General features: G+C 39.6%; 1 protein-coding gene and 1 long non-coding RNA gene across 6 annotated transcripts in view; one reads left to right on the top strand and one right to left on the bottom strand.

Moving 5' to 3' along the window:
• LOC124240998 (uncharacterized) overlaps positions 1–9,959 on the top strand; it is a 25,821-nt gene extending 15,862 nt beyond the window's left edge. For both annotated transcript variants that reach the window (XR_006889073.1, XR_006889074.1), the window contains exon 4: positions 9,825–9,959. This is a non-coding gene — a long non-coding RNA (uncharacterized LOC124240998). The remainder of the gene's footprint in view (positions 1–9,824) is intronic.
• Positions 8,826–19,020, bottom strand: RNF6 (ring finger protein 6). Of its 4 annotated transcripts, none has more exons than XM_046664427.1 (5): positions 18,600–19,020; positions 17,833–18,040; positions 16,312–16,519; positions 15,037–15,162; positions 8,826–11,648 (listed from the first exon to the last, which is right to left on the bottom strand). In XM_046664427.1, the coding sequence occupies exons 3-5, from the start codon at positions 16,502–16,504 to the stop codon at positions 9,904–9,906; spliced, it is 2,064 nt and encodes a 687-aa protein (XP_046520383.1). In that variant the 5' UTR covers positions 16,505–16,519; positions 17,833–18,040; positions 18,600–19,020; the 3' UTR covers positions 8,826–9,903. The 4 variants fall into 4 exon arrangements, with proteins under 4 accessions (XP_046520383.1, XP_046520382.1, XP_046520385.1 ...); XM_046664426.1 differs by having other exon boundaries at positions 17,833–17,915; XM_046664429.1 differs by having other exon boundaries at positions 15,067–15,162; positions 17,833–17,915; positions 18,600–19,013.

The raw sequence follows: 19,020 nt of genomic DNA, 5'->3' as shown, positions 1-19,020 counted from the left end.
GTAGGAGACAAAGGGTCAATGAGCAGGGATAAAAATAGCATGGTACATTTAGAAAGGAGAAATAGAGACCTCAGTATCACACTGCAGATACTTACTGAGAACAAATAATGAACAAAAGTATCGCAAGGCTAAGCCAAATGGATCATGAATTGGATATGAGTCAGCAACAAAAGTCCTTTAATTAAGCTCAGGACTGGATACAATGTTAATAATAGTTTATGCTGATGTTCATGAAGCACTTACTATGTGCCAGGGACTTTCAGTGCATACGTGCATTATCTCATTTTATCCCACTAGGTCGATGCGATTGCTATTCATATTTCACAAATAAGGAAAATGATGACTAGAAAGTTAAAAGATTTGCACAAGTCCTCCTAGCCATGATATGCCAATCTGGGACTTGAGCTGATATCTGTCACCAAGGACTGTGTTCCCAATCACTATTGTAAATTGACTGTCAGAGAGCTTCTTGCTCATATAGAACACAGGTTGCAGTTCTGGGCTTTGGCAAAGGGGCTTGGCAAATCTTAGGAGGATTCAAAGGACTGCAGTGAAGGAAATGAGATTATTTAACCTGGAGAAGGGAAAGCTATATGATCCATAGCAATGTTAACTTATCTGATGGCAGTTGGGATCAAGGAATAGAAAATCAGTGCAGGTGGTTTTAGAGAGCAAAGGAGGATTCAGAGTAAACCAGGATCAGACTGTGATTGTTTCTAGAAGTGAAGGCTGCTAAATATCTCTGGCAGCCAGGGAGGTGTGCCATTCAAAAGAACCTGCTGTGGGGAGTGTCGCTGACTGCCAGCCTCCAGTTGCCACACCTTTGGGTCTGCGGGCACTCAGGCCCAGGCCATGCTTCCTGCAGACTGCCCCTGAGCCAATGACTGAGCCTGAGGCGGTACAAGACCTGGGCCATCCCTGACCAGTGGGGCACTCCTCCGTCAGCCTTGACGACTCCCCACCTGAGAGTCTCAGAACTACACTGCAGTCTGAAGCTTCTCGGGCTCAAGCCTCCTTCCTTTGCCACCTGCCTACTTTCTTAAAGATCAGACCTACATCTAGGTAGCCTGCAGGTTCTCCTCGCCCACCTCTGCTCCCTCCCTCTCCAGCCTTAACAGGCACTTCCCCAATAAATGTCTTGTATGTATAAGCCTGTCTTGGTGTTTGCTTCTCAGAGACCCAAACTGATATAATATTGAGCGTGTAATGAAAAGGAAATACCCCCTTTTTTAAAGTAGCTGTTTTTAAAAGTAGGCGTGACAATTAACTGAGTGAGAAATTTTAAGTGCAGTCTCTTAGGACCCACAGAGGATGCACTTGAGAGACTGTCCATCTTCTTCCAGGCCTGAAATTCCGCGAGTCTGTGTTTGGGGCTTAAATATAACAGGCTGAATGTTCCTAGTTTGTTTTACTTTTTTTAATGTATTCACTGTAATAGGGGAGTAAGAAATATGATTTTAAGGTATTACTCTGAATGATAATGAGAAATGCCTAAAATGACATCTTCATTGCACCTGTCACCATCTCTGATCTGAAACCTGCACTGCGCTAACAGATGCTATTAAAATTATTGCAAAAGTAAATATAGAGCAATTCTTATTAGTAACAGAGGGCTACAGATCTGAGCCCTGAACCCTCACAAACCAGCTTTGGAACTGCACTGAATCTTTGGAGCACGTGATGAATCAGCTCTAACTTCCCCCAAAGTCCTGAACAGTCAGACAGCCTGGGGCTCATACGTTCGTCCTGAATAGAGGAGCTCTTTCCCTGTGCGAGCTTGAGTCGTGAGCCTTGTAAGACCAACGGTTAGATATCTTTTGACAATGAACACACGGGGCCAGAGCTTTGAAAAAATCTTTGTAATTAATAAAGTAAGACATTTAAAAAATTACAAGGCTATTTTGCCTTGCTTCTAACCAGCCATGTGACCTTGGGTACATTGTTTAAGCTCTCCAGATCACAAAAAACATTCTGGGTGTTGGGGGTCAACATTATAAAATCATTGAAGTTGTAATCCTCACCCCTTGTTAAGGGATGAAGCTTATTCTTCGTTTCTCATGAGGACGGGACCATTTCAGAAAATGCCTTTTCATGGGGATATGGCACACTCTCCTCAGGTGGATGTGGGAATTGCACCTCTCTGTATACTCAGTCAAGATACTTAGACCCCTGTTCTCACCTGAACAAACTTTAAAGAGTTCATGGTAAATGCTATATTAAATAAGAAGGTGTTTGCTATCGTCAGCTCCCAAGATACAAACAACTCTACTATCAAACAATCACACAGAATAAACACTCTTTAAGATTAAACCTAAATCCTTTTTCTTTGCAAGAAAAAAAATCTGAGTACAGTTAATGGTGAGACATATTCAGGTTTAAGCTGTGAAAGGGTTAACGTGCCCTGCTACGGCTCTGGCAAGCACCGAGCTCCTCTCCCCCTTGGCTGTGTGGTTCTCTCCGCAGTCAGAATGGCCAGTCTGTCTGCCGGCTCTTTGGCTGGGGGGCCGTTTTCCTGCTCCGTGGTGGTTGGGGGTGGGAGTCAGCAGAGAGAGTAGATGGAAGCAGTGAGAGACAGGAAAAGCAGAGCATACACAAGCAAAGCCACCATTTGCCAAGCAGGGTAGCCCGAGGCAAAGATTCTGACCTGGTTTAGCCACTGTGGTCAATAGACAGTGTGCAACAGGCCTATGAAGTGAGGGCAAATTGAAATTTGAGAAAGGCGAGCTGTCTAGTCTCAAGTGCTAGCATTCGAGATAAATTTTTAAAAACATTTCTTCAATTTCGTTCTTGTTCCGTTTTGTTAACTTGCAGGAGAATTGGGTTTTTCTGCTTTTGACTGCACTTAAATCGTATTTCAGAAAAATTCTGGGTCATGTAAATTTTTGTGGGCTGGCCTGGGAAACTTTCCCCTCTTGCCTCAAACCACAAACGTGATATTATTACTATGGTATGTGTGTTCTGAGTTTCAAAAAAAAGAATTTTACAAACAAGCTTTTAATGTATAAGCTATTTGTAAGCCAGGGTCTACCTATGTACTGAAATGTTAATACATTTGCTTGTTAAATATATGCTGAGTGACCTGCTATGTACCAGGCATCGTGCTAGGTGCTGAGGATAAGTTCAAGGAGCTCACAGTTATTTGGAGCAGACAGGGTAACTGAAGGGCATAAATGGGGAGGTGAGAAGGGCCACACTGTAACTTTCATGGGCTCTCAGCATTTTTGCCTTGGTGGGGCTCTTCCTCCAAAAAAATATTAAAATTATATTCTACTACTGTGTTGGTATAAAGATAAATATAATTCAAGTTGGGTTCTTTTTCCTTTTTTGCTGATTTAAAAGAAATTAGAACATTTTCATGGGCCCCTAAAAGTATCATGGGTCCTAGGCATTGTGCCTGCTGTGCTTAATGGAGAAGTCAGCTCTGGAGAGGAAGGCAAGATGAGGATTTGCAGATGTGACACTTGAGGTGAGAGTTAAAGGATGAGCAGGAATTAACCAGAATGGCAAGAGGGGAAAGGCCATCCTAGGAAGACAGAACAACATGGGCAAAACCTTAGAAGTGTGAAGGGCAAGGTGAGGGACCTGAAATGGTGGAAAATGAGGTTGGAAAAAGTAGGCAGAGGCCAAAATACAAAGACTCTTATATATTATTCTAACAACAGTGAGGAAGTAATGAGGACAGCTGAGGAGTGACCTGTCCAAATGTGCCTTGTAGAAAGATTGCACTTGAGTGATTGGAAGGAGGATATGAGACCACATAAGAGACGATGGCAAGAATCTATGTGAAAAATGATGAGAATGAAAATGATGAGGATTCCAAAGGATGCAGGTTGGTTGACTGGATATGAGGAAAGAGGCAGGAGTCCAGGTTCTTATTGATTCCCTTCTTGGCCCTTTAATTAGTGCTTGACTACCCGTCAAACATACACCAAATCAAACCAATCAACCAACCCATGGGAAACGGCCACTGTGGGTGGTATTTTTCCTGATCACACTCCTGTTCACCAGATTGGAGTAATTTCTTTTGACCTTTTGATCTCATCTCCAAACCCTCCTGTGCTGACACCCTATTTAAACCAAATTCTCTCCCTCTGAGGCTTATCAGTTTGTTGGTCACAGTTTTGTACTTGACCTTTGCTCTTTGCACCCTCAGCTGTGAGTATGAGGTACTCCTGCTCCCATTCTAACCCTTTGGAACCATCCTAGCCAGTCCCACCTGACCTCCACAAAGGGGAAAGAGATCATACTTTTCTGCCTTGACTGATGAATGGTAGGGGCATTGACTGAGCTCCGAAAAAGAGGATGAAGAATGGTTTTTGGGAAGATGATTACTTCGGTTCTGGATATGTTGACCCTGAGGTTCCAAAGGGACAGCCTAATAGACATTAACCAAGGCAATCACAAATCTGGCCCTAGAATTTAGGAGAATGTTCTGAGCTGGAAATGGAGATGTGGGTGTGAGAGAAAGAATTCGCATAGAAGTCCTCAGGGTCCTCTGAAAGGCCTTAATTCAAGGTTAACCCTTGGCTGGTTTCTGGGAACTTGATTTGGGGAGTGTTCCTATCATTCTCTAACTTAAAAGAATGTCTCAGTGTGCCTCAATTGTTTGTGCAAATAATATGGTTTATACTGAACATCTCCTTTCCTTCTGGGAGTCTGGAATTTTGGTATGAGCTAGGCAGGGGATGCCTACGTGAGCAGCCCCCAGTTAAAACCTTGGGCACTGAGTCTGTAATGAGCTGCTCTGGTAGACAACACTTCTCCCATGTTGTCACATTCAATGCTGGAGCAATTAAGTGTGCCTTGTGTGACTCCACTGGGACAGGACTCTTGGAAGCTTGCCTGGCTTCCTCCAGACTTCGTCCCATGTGCCTTTTCCCTGTGTGGATTGTGCTTTGTCTCCTTTCCCTATAATAAATCTTTGCTACGAGCACAGCTTATATGCTGAGTCCTGTGAGTCCTAGCCAACCACTAACCTGGGGGTGGTCTTGGGGACCTCCAACACAGGGAGTTATCAGGAACACCAGGTAATTCAGTGCTGGGAATAAAGATATAATTGAACCCCTCCCAATCTACATGGTTGCAGTGGACAAGCATGTGACCTGACCCCAACTGGCTGGAGTGGAATGGTCACTCTGCCTCATCCTGCAGACAAAAATGAAGATATCTCCTTTGTATTGTAAAGTACACTGGTCTGAAATGCAGCAAAGGGACAAGGGTGACACTCAAGGGAAGATTAAAGAAAGACCCCTAACTATGGCAGAAGCAAAATCTATTTAGCTAAAAATTAGAGCAATAGAAGGATCCTCCTAACAAAATGCTAAAGGTGTTGTAAGGGACATGGCTAGTCCCTCTAGCAAATCAAGAACAATACAAGATTTCTAGCATTGGATACAAGACCCCAAATGAAATTGTTAAGGAGCTAATTAAAGTTTTAAGGAAGCTGTATTTTCAAAGAAGCCCCTAGCCTGTTACACAGAGACACATGATTGGTCAACATTCTGGCAGTCCCTGAACCAAGCAGTCACATCGAAGTGCTAAGATCAAAGCTGTTCACTAGCATTCCCTCAAACCTTCCATCCTGCCCAGCTCCACCAATAGGAAATCTTCCCTCAGGGCTTTTCTGAAGGGGGCCCTAACTCAGGATCTGGGCCAGCCAAACTGGCTGACCAAAAAACTTACTCTACACCCAGATAAGTGAGTCAACAAAGAGATGCTCATGAGACTGTTTCTATCATTCATCTTACTAAGCTTGCTCAGCAAGATATGGTGTATTCTGTACCAGTAATCAATGGAATCAAAGACACTTTTTAGTTTGATCTTTATTCCACTTCATTCTATTAGGTAGATAGAAACTACATTTATCATTTATCCCATACGCTGGATGGTGAGGGATTGCAATAAAACCTGATCAAATCCAAGCTAATGGAGGAATGGACACCATCCAGGGAACTTGAACTCAAAAGAGTGGCTAAATTGTGTCACTTCACAATACAGAAGCTATATGTGAATTTGGATTCTCATTGGGGAGAATGTGAACGTGTTTGGAATTGCACAGAAGATATTAGATTATGGTTAAGTAGGAGCATTTTTGTGTTGCAATTAAATGTGTGAGAAGGAGGGCTGCATATATACTGGGCAGCCAAGAGGTAACTCCATCTTGAAATGAGACATTAATACAATAGAGTGAAAGTACATCTGAAAGTGTTTTCTATTTTCCAGAAGAAATCTGATTATTAAAAAAAAAAAAAAAAGAGGAAATAAAAGTAAAGTACAGGGGTCAGAGTCTTCAGAGATTTAGTGATCAAAATAAAACAAAAAAAAACTTGCTGAAAGTAAGTATGGATCCTCAGTTATCCTAAGAGCAGATATATTCTGGGCCTAATACAATCACAGTCACTGAAAAGAACTCACAACCTGTCTCTAGAGATTGAGGAAATGATCACCACGGACACTCCTAATCACATCCTTTGGAACATGGGACCTTTGGCCTTCTCCAAGTTAGATGGCTCTGGCTTCCTGGGAAATTATCTCCTGTATCCATCTTAACAGATATCCCAGCTCTCTGATTTCCACTGTCAGGCACACTTTTGAGGGAGAGACCGCAAATGAGCCTGGCCCCACTGCAAAAGGAGTAATTACCCCCTTTTCATGGAATACTATTTCTACACAATTTCTTCTTCCTGTGGCCAGAAATTATTCAAATGAAGAGATGCAGGAAGATTAGAAGTTCATTGTAAATTCCTGCCTGAGGGTAATATTCACGAAACTGCCTCAGACTCAGTTTATTAACTCTGATCCTTAACAATTTATTAACTCTGATCCTCCTTCATCTCTTTTCTGGATTCATCCTTACAGTATAGACTGTTTGATATCTTTCAGGAGCAGAGCTTTTTCTCTTCATTTGTGAAACAGAAAGGATGTATTTGAATGTGGAAATTAAGGTAATCACAAAGACATGATATAACAAAGTTACAAGGTTAGAAAAATAACTTTAGGAAGGAGTAAGTTAGACTGAAAACTTCCCAAGGCATTTCTGCTTCTCCAGAATGCAGTTTTGTAGAAAGAACACAAGCTTTGGAGGCAAATGGTCCTGTGATCGACTCTCTAAACTCTGCCACTTACTATGTTAAGTAGCAATAATACTTCAAGGAGATCTTGGGAGGTTTAAATTATAAATTCATGTTAAATATTGAAAGGAAAATAAGAGTGAATAAAAGATAATCAAGTATGGGTCATACCAATGCTAGTTGAAACTATAAAAATCTGGATACAAGGAAACAAGGTAAAAGGATGTAATATGTGGGAAAGCAGGTGGGAAGCTGACAGCCGCACTATAAAGAACAAGCTCCAAGGACATGACATCAAACATAATATTCAAATGAAGAATTTTAAACTATTTGTTCCTTTCTATATCGGAACCACAAAGGGTACAATCATTGCTAAACAGAAGGTATAAATATATAATGAGCCTGTGTATTTGTCATCAGCCTTGTTTACTGGGAAATGAATGAAAATATTAAAGAAAACACTTCTTTGCTCCCAACTAGGATACCAACTTACAAAATTCATTAAGCTTTCCTGCTGCTTTCAGGGAATTTTCCAGATAGCATACAATCTAGTTCTATTTCCAATGACTGTTTGGGATCTCCTCACATGCTGGTCCCACCATGTCTTGCAAAGGACTAAGTCAAACAAAGAATCACTGTGCTTTTATTTTTTTCTTTATCCTTTTTTTCATTTCCCCCTTTCTTTGTTCTTCTGTTTATTTTCCTAACTGATGAGACCAGGAGAGGTAGAACTTCCTGAGGAATATTCCACATGAGCAATACATGCTGGATTTAGTCTCTTGTCATATTGGGGACAAAGGGTAACACTGAAATAAATGAGACATACGATATGGCTATGTTTAAGATAAATGTCTAAACTGGCATAGCATGTAACGTCTAACAGTGCTCCCTCTGCCACTCAGGCGATTCTCCATCAGTGAATGGGTGACTCTCCCACCTCTTCATACTGAACTAGAAACCAAATAATGTCTTTTTTCCCCCTACATGTTTATACCCTTCCCTTTCTTTCCAGTTTCACTGCCATCACCCTAGGTTAGATAATAACTGATGATGATGACTGATAATAAAAATGATCACAGTAGTTTATTGGGTTTTTTCTTCCTCTCTCTATTCCACTGTGTTCTGAACACTGTACCACACCAATCTTCCTGAAATATGAAAAATGATCCTACCATTCACCACTAAAATTCATTAAGAGGCATCTAAAGTCTGTAAGATCAAGTAAAAATTCCTTAGTCTGGTATTTAAAGCCTTCAAATCAAACTTCCCAGTCCTATGTCCCATAACTGACCTACATAAACCATTTCCTCCAAACAAAGTCATGACCTTTACTAAAACCTTTCACTCCAGGTGTTAAATGCACTCCCTAACAATTCCTGCGCATGCATCTGAGCTAATGAATTGAGTATGATCACTAATCAGAAAAAAACTAAATCTTGAGATACATCTAAATCTCACAGAATCTGACCCTGATGTATTGGTTCTTGTGATTTTCCTCAAAACAGTATCACCATAGAAAAACTGCCATATATTCATATGCAAACATGAAAGTCAGAACAGTAATTTATTTTATCAATTGATTTCAATTTCTAAGAGTGAGTATGTCTCTCCCATGAAGATAGGGACTTTGTCTGTTTGTCCTCTGCTGAATCCTTGACACCAGCACCACTGCCTGATACCTAGTAGGTACAAAATATATTTTTTTGAGTGAATGAACCACAGTGGACCAATATAAAAGAATAGTTCACATACAGCTTTGTTTTAATATTTATTGTTAGAAATAGATCTTTAATGCATACTTTGTGTTTATATAAATTCTACATTCTCTTAAGGGTTTTTTGATTTGTTTTATTTGGAGTTTTTGCCTCCAAGTAAACTTAACATATTATCTATGCATTTGATTCTTTATAGACTTTTTTAGATTTTAGAACTAAATTTGAGAGACCATGCATATTGTATACCTTACTTAATATAATCCAAAGAATTGTTAGTACTTTCAAAAAGTCACAAAAAGGCTGAACTCAAGTTAAATAAACTATATGTTCTAAAATGTTCATGTTCCATTTCTGAATAAAGAAATACGTGTTCAGTATTATATATTGCTTGCTGTCTAATAAGATTGTCAGAGACGCTTCAGTAAATTATCTCTATTTTTAAATATCTTAATCCACTTCCTCCCAGAGATGATCCTGTAAATATTAAACATTGTGCCATATGCAGTAATAGCCCAAAAGCTTAAATAAGAACCAAACTGGTAGTTTTTAGACTGAATATTTTAACCTTAAAATTATATATCTATATATACATATATGGTATGCTGCATATTAAATTTAACATTTCAAGTAACTTAAATACATTTAGCAAACATTCAGCCAAACACTCTTTCATGAAAAGATACTGTCCTTAGAATAAAAAGTTAGTGAAAGGCTTATTTAGACACCAATGTCTGGACATAGTACCAAGCCTATGCAACTTGAAAGTCCAAGTCAAGTCTGTTGTACTATTAAGAAAAAGAAGATTGATTTTTAACCTACTGAATTGTGCAAATACAAAAGTGCTTAGCATGACAAAATTACCAAAATAAAAACATCTTAAAGGTTATTTGGTTCTAGCAATATTAACTATTCTGTACTTTTGGATAATTTAACATTTGCTTTTTAAATTTTATATAAATTTTCTCTTTTTAACAAGTTAAAAAAAGCACACAAAAAATAGTTCAAACTATAATAATCTGTTACTTTTCATCCTGGTTAGTTCATCACAGATAACTCAACAAAAGAATGTTTAAATACTCAGCTCTACTACAATGCAATATTTGAATAGATCCACCACTTCAGCCAGTGTTTGCTATACTGGCCCCTAAAACAGGCTGCCGACAGATGGGACAAGTGCAGTTCTCTGAGAGCCACCGGTCAATACAATGGATGTGAAATTCATGCATGCAAGGTAATTGCCTGAGCTTGTTTCCAGTTACATAGTCACTGATACAAACGCTACAGATTTTACCTAGTTCACTATCAATACTGTTATGCTCATAGTTACGGGTGGAAAGATTGTCAATCTGCTCTTTGGTTAAACCACGTATTCGATCATCATCATCACCTTCATTTAGTAAAAAGAAGTGAGCAAGGCGAAGAATAGGTAATGTTCCAGTTTCAACTAAGTTATTTGAATTTCGCAACTGCCTGCCACCTCTATTATCATTATTTTGGGTATGAGGCTGGGTGGTCTCATGTTCACCATGCATTTCAGTGCTGTCTTCTTGGGCCTGCCTGTCTTGAGAGGAACCTTCATCGTGCTGGCTGATGTCATTAACTGCACCTATGTTACTCAGTTCTGAGTGCATCTCAGGTAAATGCTGGCCATTTCTCTGATTCTCTGACTCGGATTCGACCTCCATGAGAGAACTCAATTCTCCAAATCCAGTCATGATCTGCCTTAAAATTGACCGAAGAGCCACTGATGATGGTTCAACAAGCTCATTCTCAGAAATCCTACGAAGAGGAACTGTTATGGTACTAACATAGGTTCGAATACCTGACCGCTCTAAACGAGAAATAGTTCGGCGAAATCCCCCACTGTTGCTTTCGATTGTGACTGTATTTTCTGCTAGCCCTACTCTAGATCGAGTTCTATTTGCAATACTATCCCGATCTCTGTTTTCTCCAGGACGAATCCTTCTCACTTGAAGGTCTAGTGTGATTGTTGGCTGTCGTCGTACAGCAGTTGAGGATCTGCTGGCTTCTTCTCCTTCTTCTACTGTTATTCTGGACACAAGTCTTGAGTTAGAGAATGGAGTATATGCAGTACCTCTGCGTTCTCTATCGTGTTCTAAATAGACACGAGTTATACCTCTCCTCCTAACAGACCTTCTAATGGTTTGCTGTAAAGGCCTACTTTCCCTTTGTGAATTATGATAAACAGTGCCACTCTGTCTCTGAATTGGTGAACGGCTTCGACTATTGAAAGTAGATCGTAATCTTATTGGCTCTAATCTTTGGTTTGTATTCCTCACTGTAACATTAGTTCTAGCCCCATTCTCCCAAACATGTGCTGCTCCAAATCGCTGCCCCTCCCTTTGCCTGAGTTCACTACCACTTGACTGGTTTGTGCGTAGAGCACTAGTTCTAGGAATGCCAACTGCTCCCCCGATTCCACTTCTTAATCTTCCCAGTGTTGAGAAAGACCCTTCTACTGAATTCTGCCCCCTTGAACCAACCCTAGTCCTTGGAACGCTGGAACTACTACCATTGAAATTCACTGAGGTTTGGCTTCTTGTTCGCCTAGCCACAGGACTGGTAGACCTTTGCTGCCCATTTGTAGAATGTTCCCTGCTAATATCTGAAAGTGGAATGCTCGTATAATCTTCACCATGAATTTCAAATCCTCTATTCTCATGATTTATGTGGATTTCCAGACTAAACCGAAACTCTCCACTGTTTGGGTTTGTTCGACTCACAGCCCTCCAAGTTTGGTTCCCATTTTGTCCACTTCGAGTTGTATTTCCTGTGCGACGAAAGGTGTTCAACCATTCTAGCAGAGAATCTTCATGTGAACTTTCTCTGGGGACTTCTGAGTCTGGAAAGCAAACCAAATCAACTTAAGATCAATTCCTAAAACTATCCTTAGAGTTTTATTGAAAGTTCGTAAGATAAACAAAGTTTTTATTAAATTAACTTATATTTAAATCTGTGCATTTTAATGAACGAAAATGGCAAAAACTGAACTTTCTAAAAGAAAGGTATATACTATAAGCATATTGTAATACATACTTATGTATTATAAAACTTTAAATACTATTTATACAAAGCTGTGAAGAAATACTCACTCTTGCTTTCTCTACGCCTGTTTTTGGCAAAATATTAAGACAAATGAGAAATATATCCAATACCAAAATTATACTTGTAAATTGTTTTATTCATATGCCAATATCAATAAAATACAGTAGCAAAACTTATATAATTCATCTTGAATTTGTGGAATCCTTCTGGTAAAGGTAACTCAAGCAACATTTTTGCAACGAGGTATTTCTGTAACCTTTTAGGAATTTTATCCTGTTTCTCAGGAACTGCCAAAAATGTACATCTCAAGAAGTCAGGGTTTCTGAATACAATGTTAGAACCACATTATGACTTTATGCAAAGCTGGGAAACTTTAGAGATGTTACTTAAGTTCTTTATGGCTATATCCTTATCTGTAAGTTGGAGATAATAATAGTATAAATGTCATAGGGTTATCATGAGGATAAAATAAGATACTGTATATAAAATGATTAATACAATACCTGGCATTTAGGAAGCATTCAATAAATGTTAGCCACTATATATAATACATATTCTGTTCATTTAGAACATAAGCTCCATGAAGACAAAGAATTTTATATTATTTTATTCACTGTTAAATCCCCAACCTCTACAACAGTAGCTGGTGCAAATCAGACTCTCAATTAATTTTGTTGAATGAATCAATTTAAAAATACATGTGCCCCCAATAAACTTCTTTGACTACGATACTGCTACTGTGGGAAGCACAGTTTTCCATTTTTAACCAGTGCATTATATAAAGTGCAAAATTCAATGAAAAGCATTCTAATGCAGATTACCTATACAGACTTTAGCCTTAAAGTCTGTTCTACTCAAAAACAGCTATTAAATGAGATTACTTTGATTTCATCTCATTACTGCAATCTCTCATAAAAAACTTTTTAAAATGTTGACGTTAAAGCTGTTAATCAGCTGCTGGTGTCAACAAAATAAGCAGCAACCTCAGCCTTATTCTAAAGATATAAACTAGCTTACATGTGATGAGTATTTTCCATTAAAACATATTCAAAGGACCAGTATTACTAGCTGTACCAATATAGTACAACTTACATATCTAAATATAAACAAGAAAAATGGTTAATATCCAATTTGCATTTCAATTTAAAAAGAGATATGAGTAAAAGGCAAGTAAACATTGATCATCCTAAATGCTACTTCCTTCTTTAATTGCTAGAATGTAGCGACAATGTGTGTGAAAGAGTTCACTAGTTATCTAACAAAATCTATCCTATGCTTCTTCCACTGTAAATGCATTGTAACAGTCATGTTGACTGCCAGGCAGGTAGGTGTGGCCATGTGACTAAGTTCTCATCAATGGAATAGGAGCGGAAGTGATATATCTCACTTTTAGGCTAGAGCCTGGACCTCCTTCTGGAACCTGGACCTGCCACAACCTAGATGTGGTTGTGACTTAGCTTGATCATGCAAACAATCCCCTGGTACAGCAGTGTCCGGTAAAACTTTCTGCAACAGTGGAGATGTTCTATATCTGTGCTATACAATACAGAAGCCACTAGCCACATGTGACTCTTAAGCACTTGAATGTAGCTAAATGACTGAGGAACTGAATTTTACATTTTATTTAATTTAAATTTAAATAGTCACATGTGGCTAGTAGCTACTCACTGGACAGCACAGTTGTAGAACAACTCTGCTGGCTGGGTGGGTCCCAGGAGGATGTATGGAGCCAAGTTGCCTATCTTCCCTGGAGAGTTAACATGAAAGAGAAATAAACTTCTATCTTATTGAGCCATTGCATTTGGGGGTTTTTAATAGTCTTCGCCCTAATTAATACGACAATCTTGATATAATATATGAAACTACTAATAATGAGTACCTCTGGGGAAAGAAATGGAAGTGGTGAGAAGAACATTAAAGTTGGCTTTACTTTTAACTGTATATATTTGTTTAGTTTGAATTTCCTTTTTACGAGCACTTTGTTTTTTATAAGAACTTCTTATATTACGACTTAGTGTTTGTTCAATAACATGACAAAACAAACACAAAAACAACAAAGCAAGGCAACAAAAACAGGTTTCCTGACTCAGTCTCTCTGTATTGCTCTGTAGAAATTTTTATTAAAGATTTTAGTTTTCCTTTTTCTCTCCAAAGGCCCCCAGTACATAGTTGTCTATTTTTAGTTGTGGGTCCCTCTAGTTGCGGCATGTGGGATGCCGCCCCAGCATGGCTTGATGGGGGGTGCCATGTCTGCACCCGGGATTCAAACCTGCAAAACCCTGGGCCGCTGAAGCAAAGCACACAAACTTAACCACTCGGCCACGGGGCCAGCCCCTGTATAAATTTTTAAAACTTTAGTTACATTACTTTTTATTTATTTATTTATTTATTTATTTCCTTTCTTTTTTTTTGAGGAAGATTATCCCTGAGCTAACATCTGCCGCCAATCCTCCTCTTTTTGCTGAAGAAGACTGGCCCTGAGTTAACATCACAGATCAGTTAACATCTGTGCCCATCTTCCTGTACTTTATATGTGGGATGCCTGCCACAGCATGGCTTGACAAGTGGTACATAGGTCTGCACCCGGGATCTGAACCAGAGAACCCTGGGCTGCCAAAGCAGAATGTGCAAACTTAACTGCTGCACCACTGGGCCGGCCCTTACATTACTTTTTAAAAAGTAGTGTGTAGGGGCTGGGCCCGTGGCTGAGTGGTTAAGTTCATGTGCTCTGCTGCAGGCAGCCCACTGTTTCGTTGGTTTGAATCCTGGGCGCAGACATGGCACTGCTCATCAAAGCATGCTGAGGCAGCATCCCACATGCCACAACTAGAAGGACCCACAACAAAGAATATACAACTATGTACTGGGGAGCTTTGGGGAGAAAAAGGAAAAAAAAACAATCTAAAAAATCTAAAAAAGTAGTGTGTACATTCTAAGATTAAGAAGAATTAAGCTCGTAATTAACTTAATTGTATACCATTTCATATATATGAGCTCCCTGAAGGCAATTTGTGTGTAAGACATCTTTGTATTCAACCCCTGTCCTATATTACCTAACTATACTGTTTTGCATATAATATGCAAATACCATCTGAATGAGCATCACATTAAAACTGGAAAACATTAAAAACAAACATATTGTACAAGATCCATTAAGTTCATTTCCGCAATTGCTCCAATCAAACCTGTTCCTTGTGGAAAGGAGTCCACAGTACCTCTGGTATTTGTCCCATGACTCAAGTCAGGCTGGGAGGCTAGTTGTTCCTTGATTCCATCTAACCGCTGTTGTAGTTCTTCTGATGTTATTTCTCCTAAAACAATGAAAAATTGCTCACTCAAATTAAAAATTTTAAATTACTAAGTTGTATGAGAACTCATGAAGGGTAAGACTAATCTTTAGCAATCTGTAGAAGATATTCTATTGTTTTGATGTTCTGTAAATTGAAGACAGTTAAATATATTTAATTAATGCAAATACATATCATTTTGATTGCTTCATTTATTAAAGTTTTGTTAAAATTAAAATAAGATGTAATTTGAATAAACTAATAAAGTACTCTCAGTTGATATACTTAGGAACCTATAAGGTATAATTTTGTGGATTTTTGTCAGAGTTAAAAAGAAATTAAGAAGGGAATATTTCTAGAGAAAACTTCAGGTAAATAAAGATTTGAATTTTATCTCAATAGATCATTACATGGGTCATCAATATACAGTATGCAAATATGCAATATACAAATATATAATATGCACATATACAAGTTCAATTAGTTCATTTGTGAAATGAATTTGCAAAAACTTTATAGAGCACATTGGACTTTTTGAGTGTTAATTCAGCTAAAGAAATAAATTGTAACACCTCAAATGAGTTAGAATTGGGTTTTAAATAATAATGTTCTTTTTTCTTTTTTTGAGCAAGATTAGCCCCGAACCAACAACTGCCACCAATCCTCCTCTTTTTGCTGAGGAAGACTGGCCCTGAGCTAACATCCATGCCCATCTTCCTCTTCTTTATATGTGGGGCGCCTACCATAGCATGGCTTTTTGCCAAGTGGTGCCATGTCCACACCTGGGATCCAAATGGTGAACCCCAGGCCACCGAGAAGCAGAATGTGCAAACTTAACTGCTTCGCCACCAGGCTGGCCCCTAAATAATAATATTTTATTTGTACAAACATTTAAAAGAAATAGGACCATCTATGTATATATTTGACACTTTTATGTATATTGACTTTTATGTATATTGGCATTTCTATAACAGTGCTCTATGTTGTATATTCTGACCTATTTATAAAATATAAGCGAGTGATTTTCTATTTTATTATGTTAAAAAGTTCTTACATTCACAAAAACAGTGCATTATATTTTGGGAGAAGGGAGAAGGGGAAAAAACTCTCCTTATTTTGAAATTCCTCCTTATAATGACGAAAAAGATGTCTCCTCTTTTACCCATCTCTTACCTGGGGTGCCTAAAAGATTATGGTCTCTCATTAGCCGATAATCTTCATCACTGAGTTCATTAATAAACTGATAATAGGCTTCTTCTCTGTGCAGACGCTCTTGCTGCCATCTTCTCTCATTCTCACGATGATCATGGCCTTGAGATGTGGTTTCTTCACCACCATCATCTGGTGTAGATCTAGACTGATTCATAGTGAGATTCCTGTTCTGTTCAAACAGTATATACAAAAGTCAAGGTGTGAGTCACGGACTACACATGGCTTCATGTTTTTAACTTAGAGTTTTTTTTATTTTCATTTTTAAATTTTGTCCCCTACTCAAATACTTCCTATGCCAAATCTTGTAGTGAAGAACTCACATATAAGATGAAAAACAGCTTCGAGGAGATAGAACACAACTGGACCTACTTCTTTGCCTAAAGCCATTGTGGAAGTCAGACTGGATTTGGTTTCACCACACATTTCTCATACCTGAATACCAAAGTGCTTATCTCATTTTTTACCTCTTGGACTCTGGTAACGTTGGTCTAAGAGCTCTCATTGATATTTCAAAGCCTGGGTACCTCATGTTAGCATACAAATTTTAAGCTTAAATTGTGCATGTTCTTTAATTAATAAGTAAAAGGCTATTGGGAGGGTATCTTTTACATTTATTTCCAGCAAGGATATTCTTCCCAAAATAAAATTAGTTTTGGATTATATTTAAATGTCATTCTTGAAAAGCTTACTTTTAAACTATAAAGAAACCAAGGGAGAAAATTATTTTATAAATATTTTAGAATTTCCTAAACACATCTATTTAGTAAGTTGTTAAACAGTTCTTGACTGGGAATACACATCGAAATCACTTGAGGAAATTTTTAAAACTACAGATGCCCCAGATCTCAGCCCCAATCTAGGCCAGAATTTTCCAGGGTAGGACCCATGCCTAACTTTAGGAGTTAATTTGGGTGTTCTGTGAATGAAATAAACTATTCTTTGACAATTTCTGGTATGTCACTAAAGGGTAAGTGTAATATAGCGCATGACTTAACAGAGGCTGGAGGATCAAATGACTAAGTTGCCAGTGAAGCAACTGCTGCAACTCTGACTCAGTGTTTAGTAAGCAAACTACTTTAAATATAAAGTTAAATTTGCCTGCAAGTCTAAACTATTATATGAGGAAGCAACTATCCAATTTCACGTGTATTCTAACATTAAATTACAAATTCAAGGATTTTTTTTACAGTGATTATTATGTCCTTTTTAAAGGAAAGATCTAGTTACACTATCCAATCAAATGTGAATTAACATTATTAAAAACTCAAGATTTCTTTTCATTTTCAGAATAATCAGTAGACCATCATTAGCAAAAGGCATATTACATAGATACAGCAGTAGTATGACTTTTGTATTAAATAATTTAAAAATTTGAAACCTATCATAAAATCAGGCTACCCTAGTATTATCCAAAACTTTAAGAGCTTCTCCTCAAATGTAATTTTCTTATACAGCTAACCACAATTAAATCAAAGTGAATACCTTATTTTCCTTTCAACATGCTTTTAATATATGCAATGGTATCCATCCTTCAATTGCTTGTGTTTTTTTTGAGAGCCGCCCATCTGAAGCAATAAAAGAGTTGAATTATTCATTAGGTTGCCTCTCTGAAAGCTAGGAACGCTACCAGTCTCCCAGCTCTGCTGCAAAGTCACAGCAAAATCTCCAGTGGATTTTCTTAGACACTCAGCTAGAAAATTAGATCCCCAAACAATTAGGTCATGAAAATCTCCCGCAAGGCCCTTTGCTCCCACAACAGAAACTAGGCCTCTCCCCCGACACTGTCACTGCTCCTCAGATCACAACTCCTCTCTCCAGGCCTGCCTTCCTGTCCCGTTCCCATTCGCATGTGTCAGGGCCAGGTGTCTCGGGGTTACTTCTAGACCTTCACTTTCTGGCCACCCCCGCCCTCCCACCCGCTACTGGTCCCTTTCCTGGCCGTTGCGACAGAAGCTCGCGCCGGGGTAGGGCCCACACTACAATAAACAAACTGGGCTCTGGGGCCCAACCAACCTCTTCCCAACCGAGCCTGAAGTAACGCTTCCCTTAACGACCTAGATTCCCACAGGGAAGCAGGTGACAGACGGTACAGCGGAACCAATCAGCAGTTAGCGGAGCGCGTTAGGAGCGCAGGTAACCAATCGGAGAAGAGATGCGGGGCCCCGCCCCCCACCCTCCTCCAGGATGGCCCGCTTTCCCGGCGTCTCCCGGAAGTGGTGGCGAGGCCCGGAGCTCTCCCCGGAGCTCACCTCGCCGGGAACGGGGCCGTCCTCCCTCCGCGGGAAGAGTCTGCGGCGCGGCTGTCCTCTCGAGTCCTAGCGGCTGCGACCGGCAGGCGGGAGGGGCTTGCCTGGACTCCTCCGGGCACCGCTGCGCCTTCTAATCGTCTGGTGAAGAAGCCGGAAGCTGGTGCTGCAGCCCGGGATTGTCCAGCTGGAAGAGAGGCTATGGAGGAGGAACGGCAGGCCCCGGCCCCGCTTTCCCCACGGCCAGGCCGCCCCCTCGGGCGAGTGGAGACGCTCCACTGCCTGCCGGGCGCTCGCCGGTGCGACTGGAAACAGCGTCCGGCTGGATCCAGGATGCCAGCGTTCTGCGTTCCGCCTCCTCAGCGCTCGCGCCCAGGGCTGATCGTCACAAGCCTCCTTCTCGAGTGCCAAGTCCCAGGGACAC

Source organism: Equus quagga, chromosome 6, assembly GCF_021613505.1.
Source record: "Equus quagga isolate Etosha38 chromosome 6, UCLA_HA_Equagga_1.0, whole genome shotgun sequence".
Classification (NCBI taxonomy): domain Eukaryota; kingdom Metazoa; phylum Chordata; class Mammalia; order Perissodactyla; family Equidae; genus Equus; species Equus quagga.
Note: the sequence above shows the minus strand (reverse complement) of the source record. Positions and strands in the feature narration are given on the sequence as shown.

Coding starts and splice junctions, on each gene's coding strand:
- RNF6 (XM_046664427.1), bottom strand. CDS start 16,504: ATGAATCAGTCTAGATCTACACCAGATGATGGTGGTGAAGAAACCACA. Junction 15,163..16,311: donor TAATCTTTTAGGCACCCCAG/GTAAGAGATGGG, acceptor TCATTGTTTTAG/GAGAAATAACATCAGAAGAA. Junction 11,649..15,036: donor CTCCTTTCCACAAGGAACAG/GTTTGATTGGAG, acceptor TTTGCTTTCCAG/ACTCAGAAGTCCCCAGAGAA.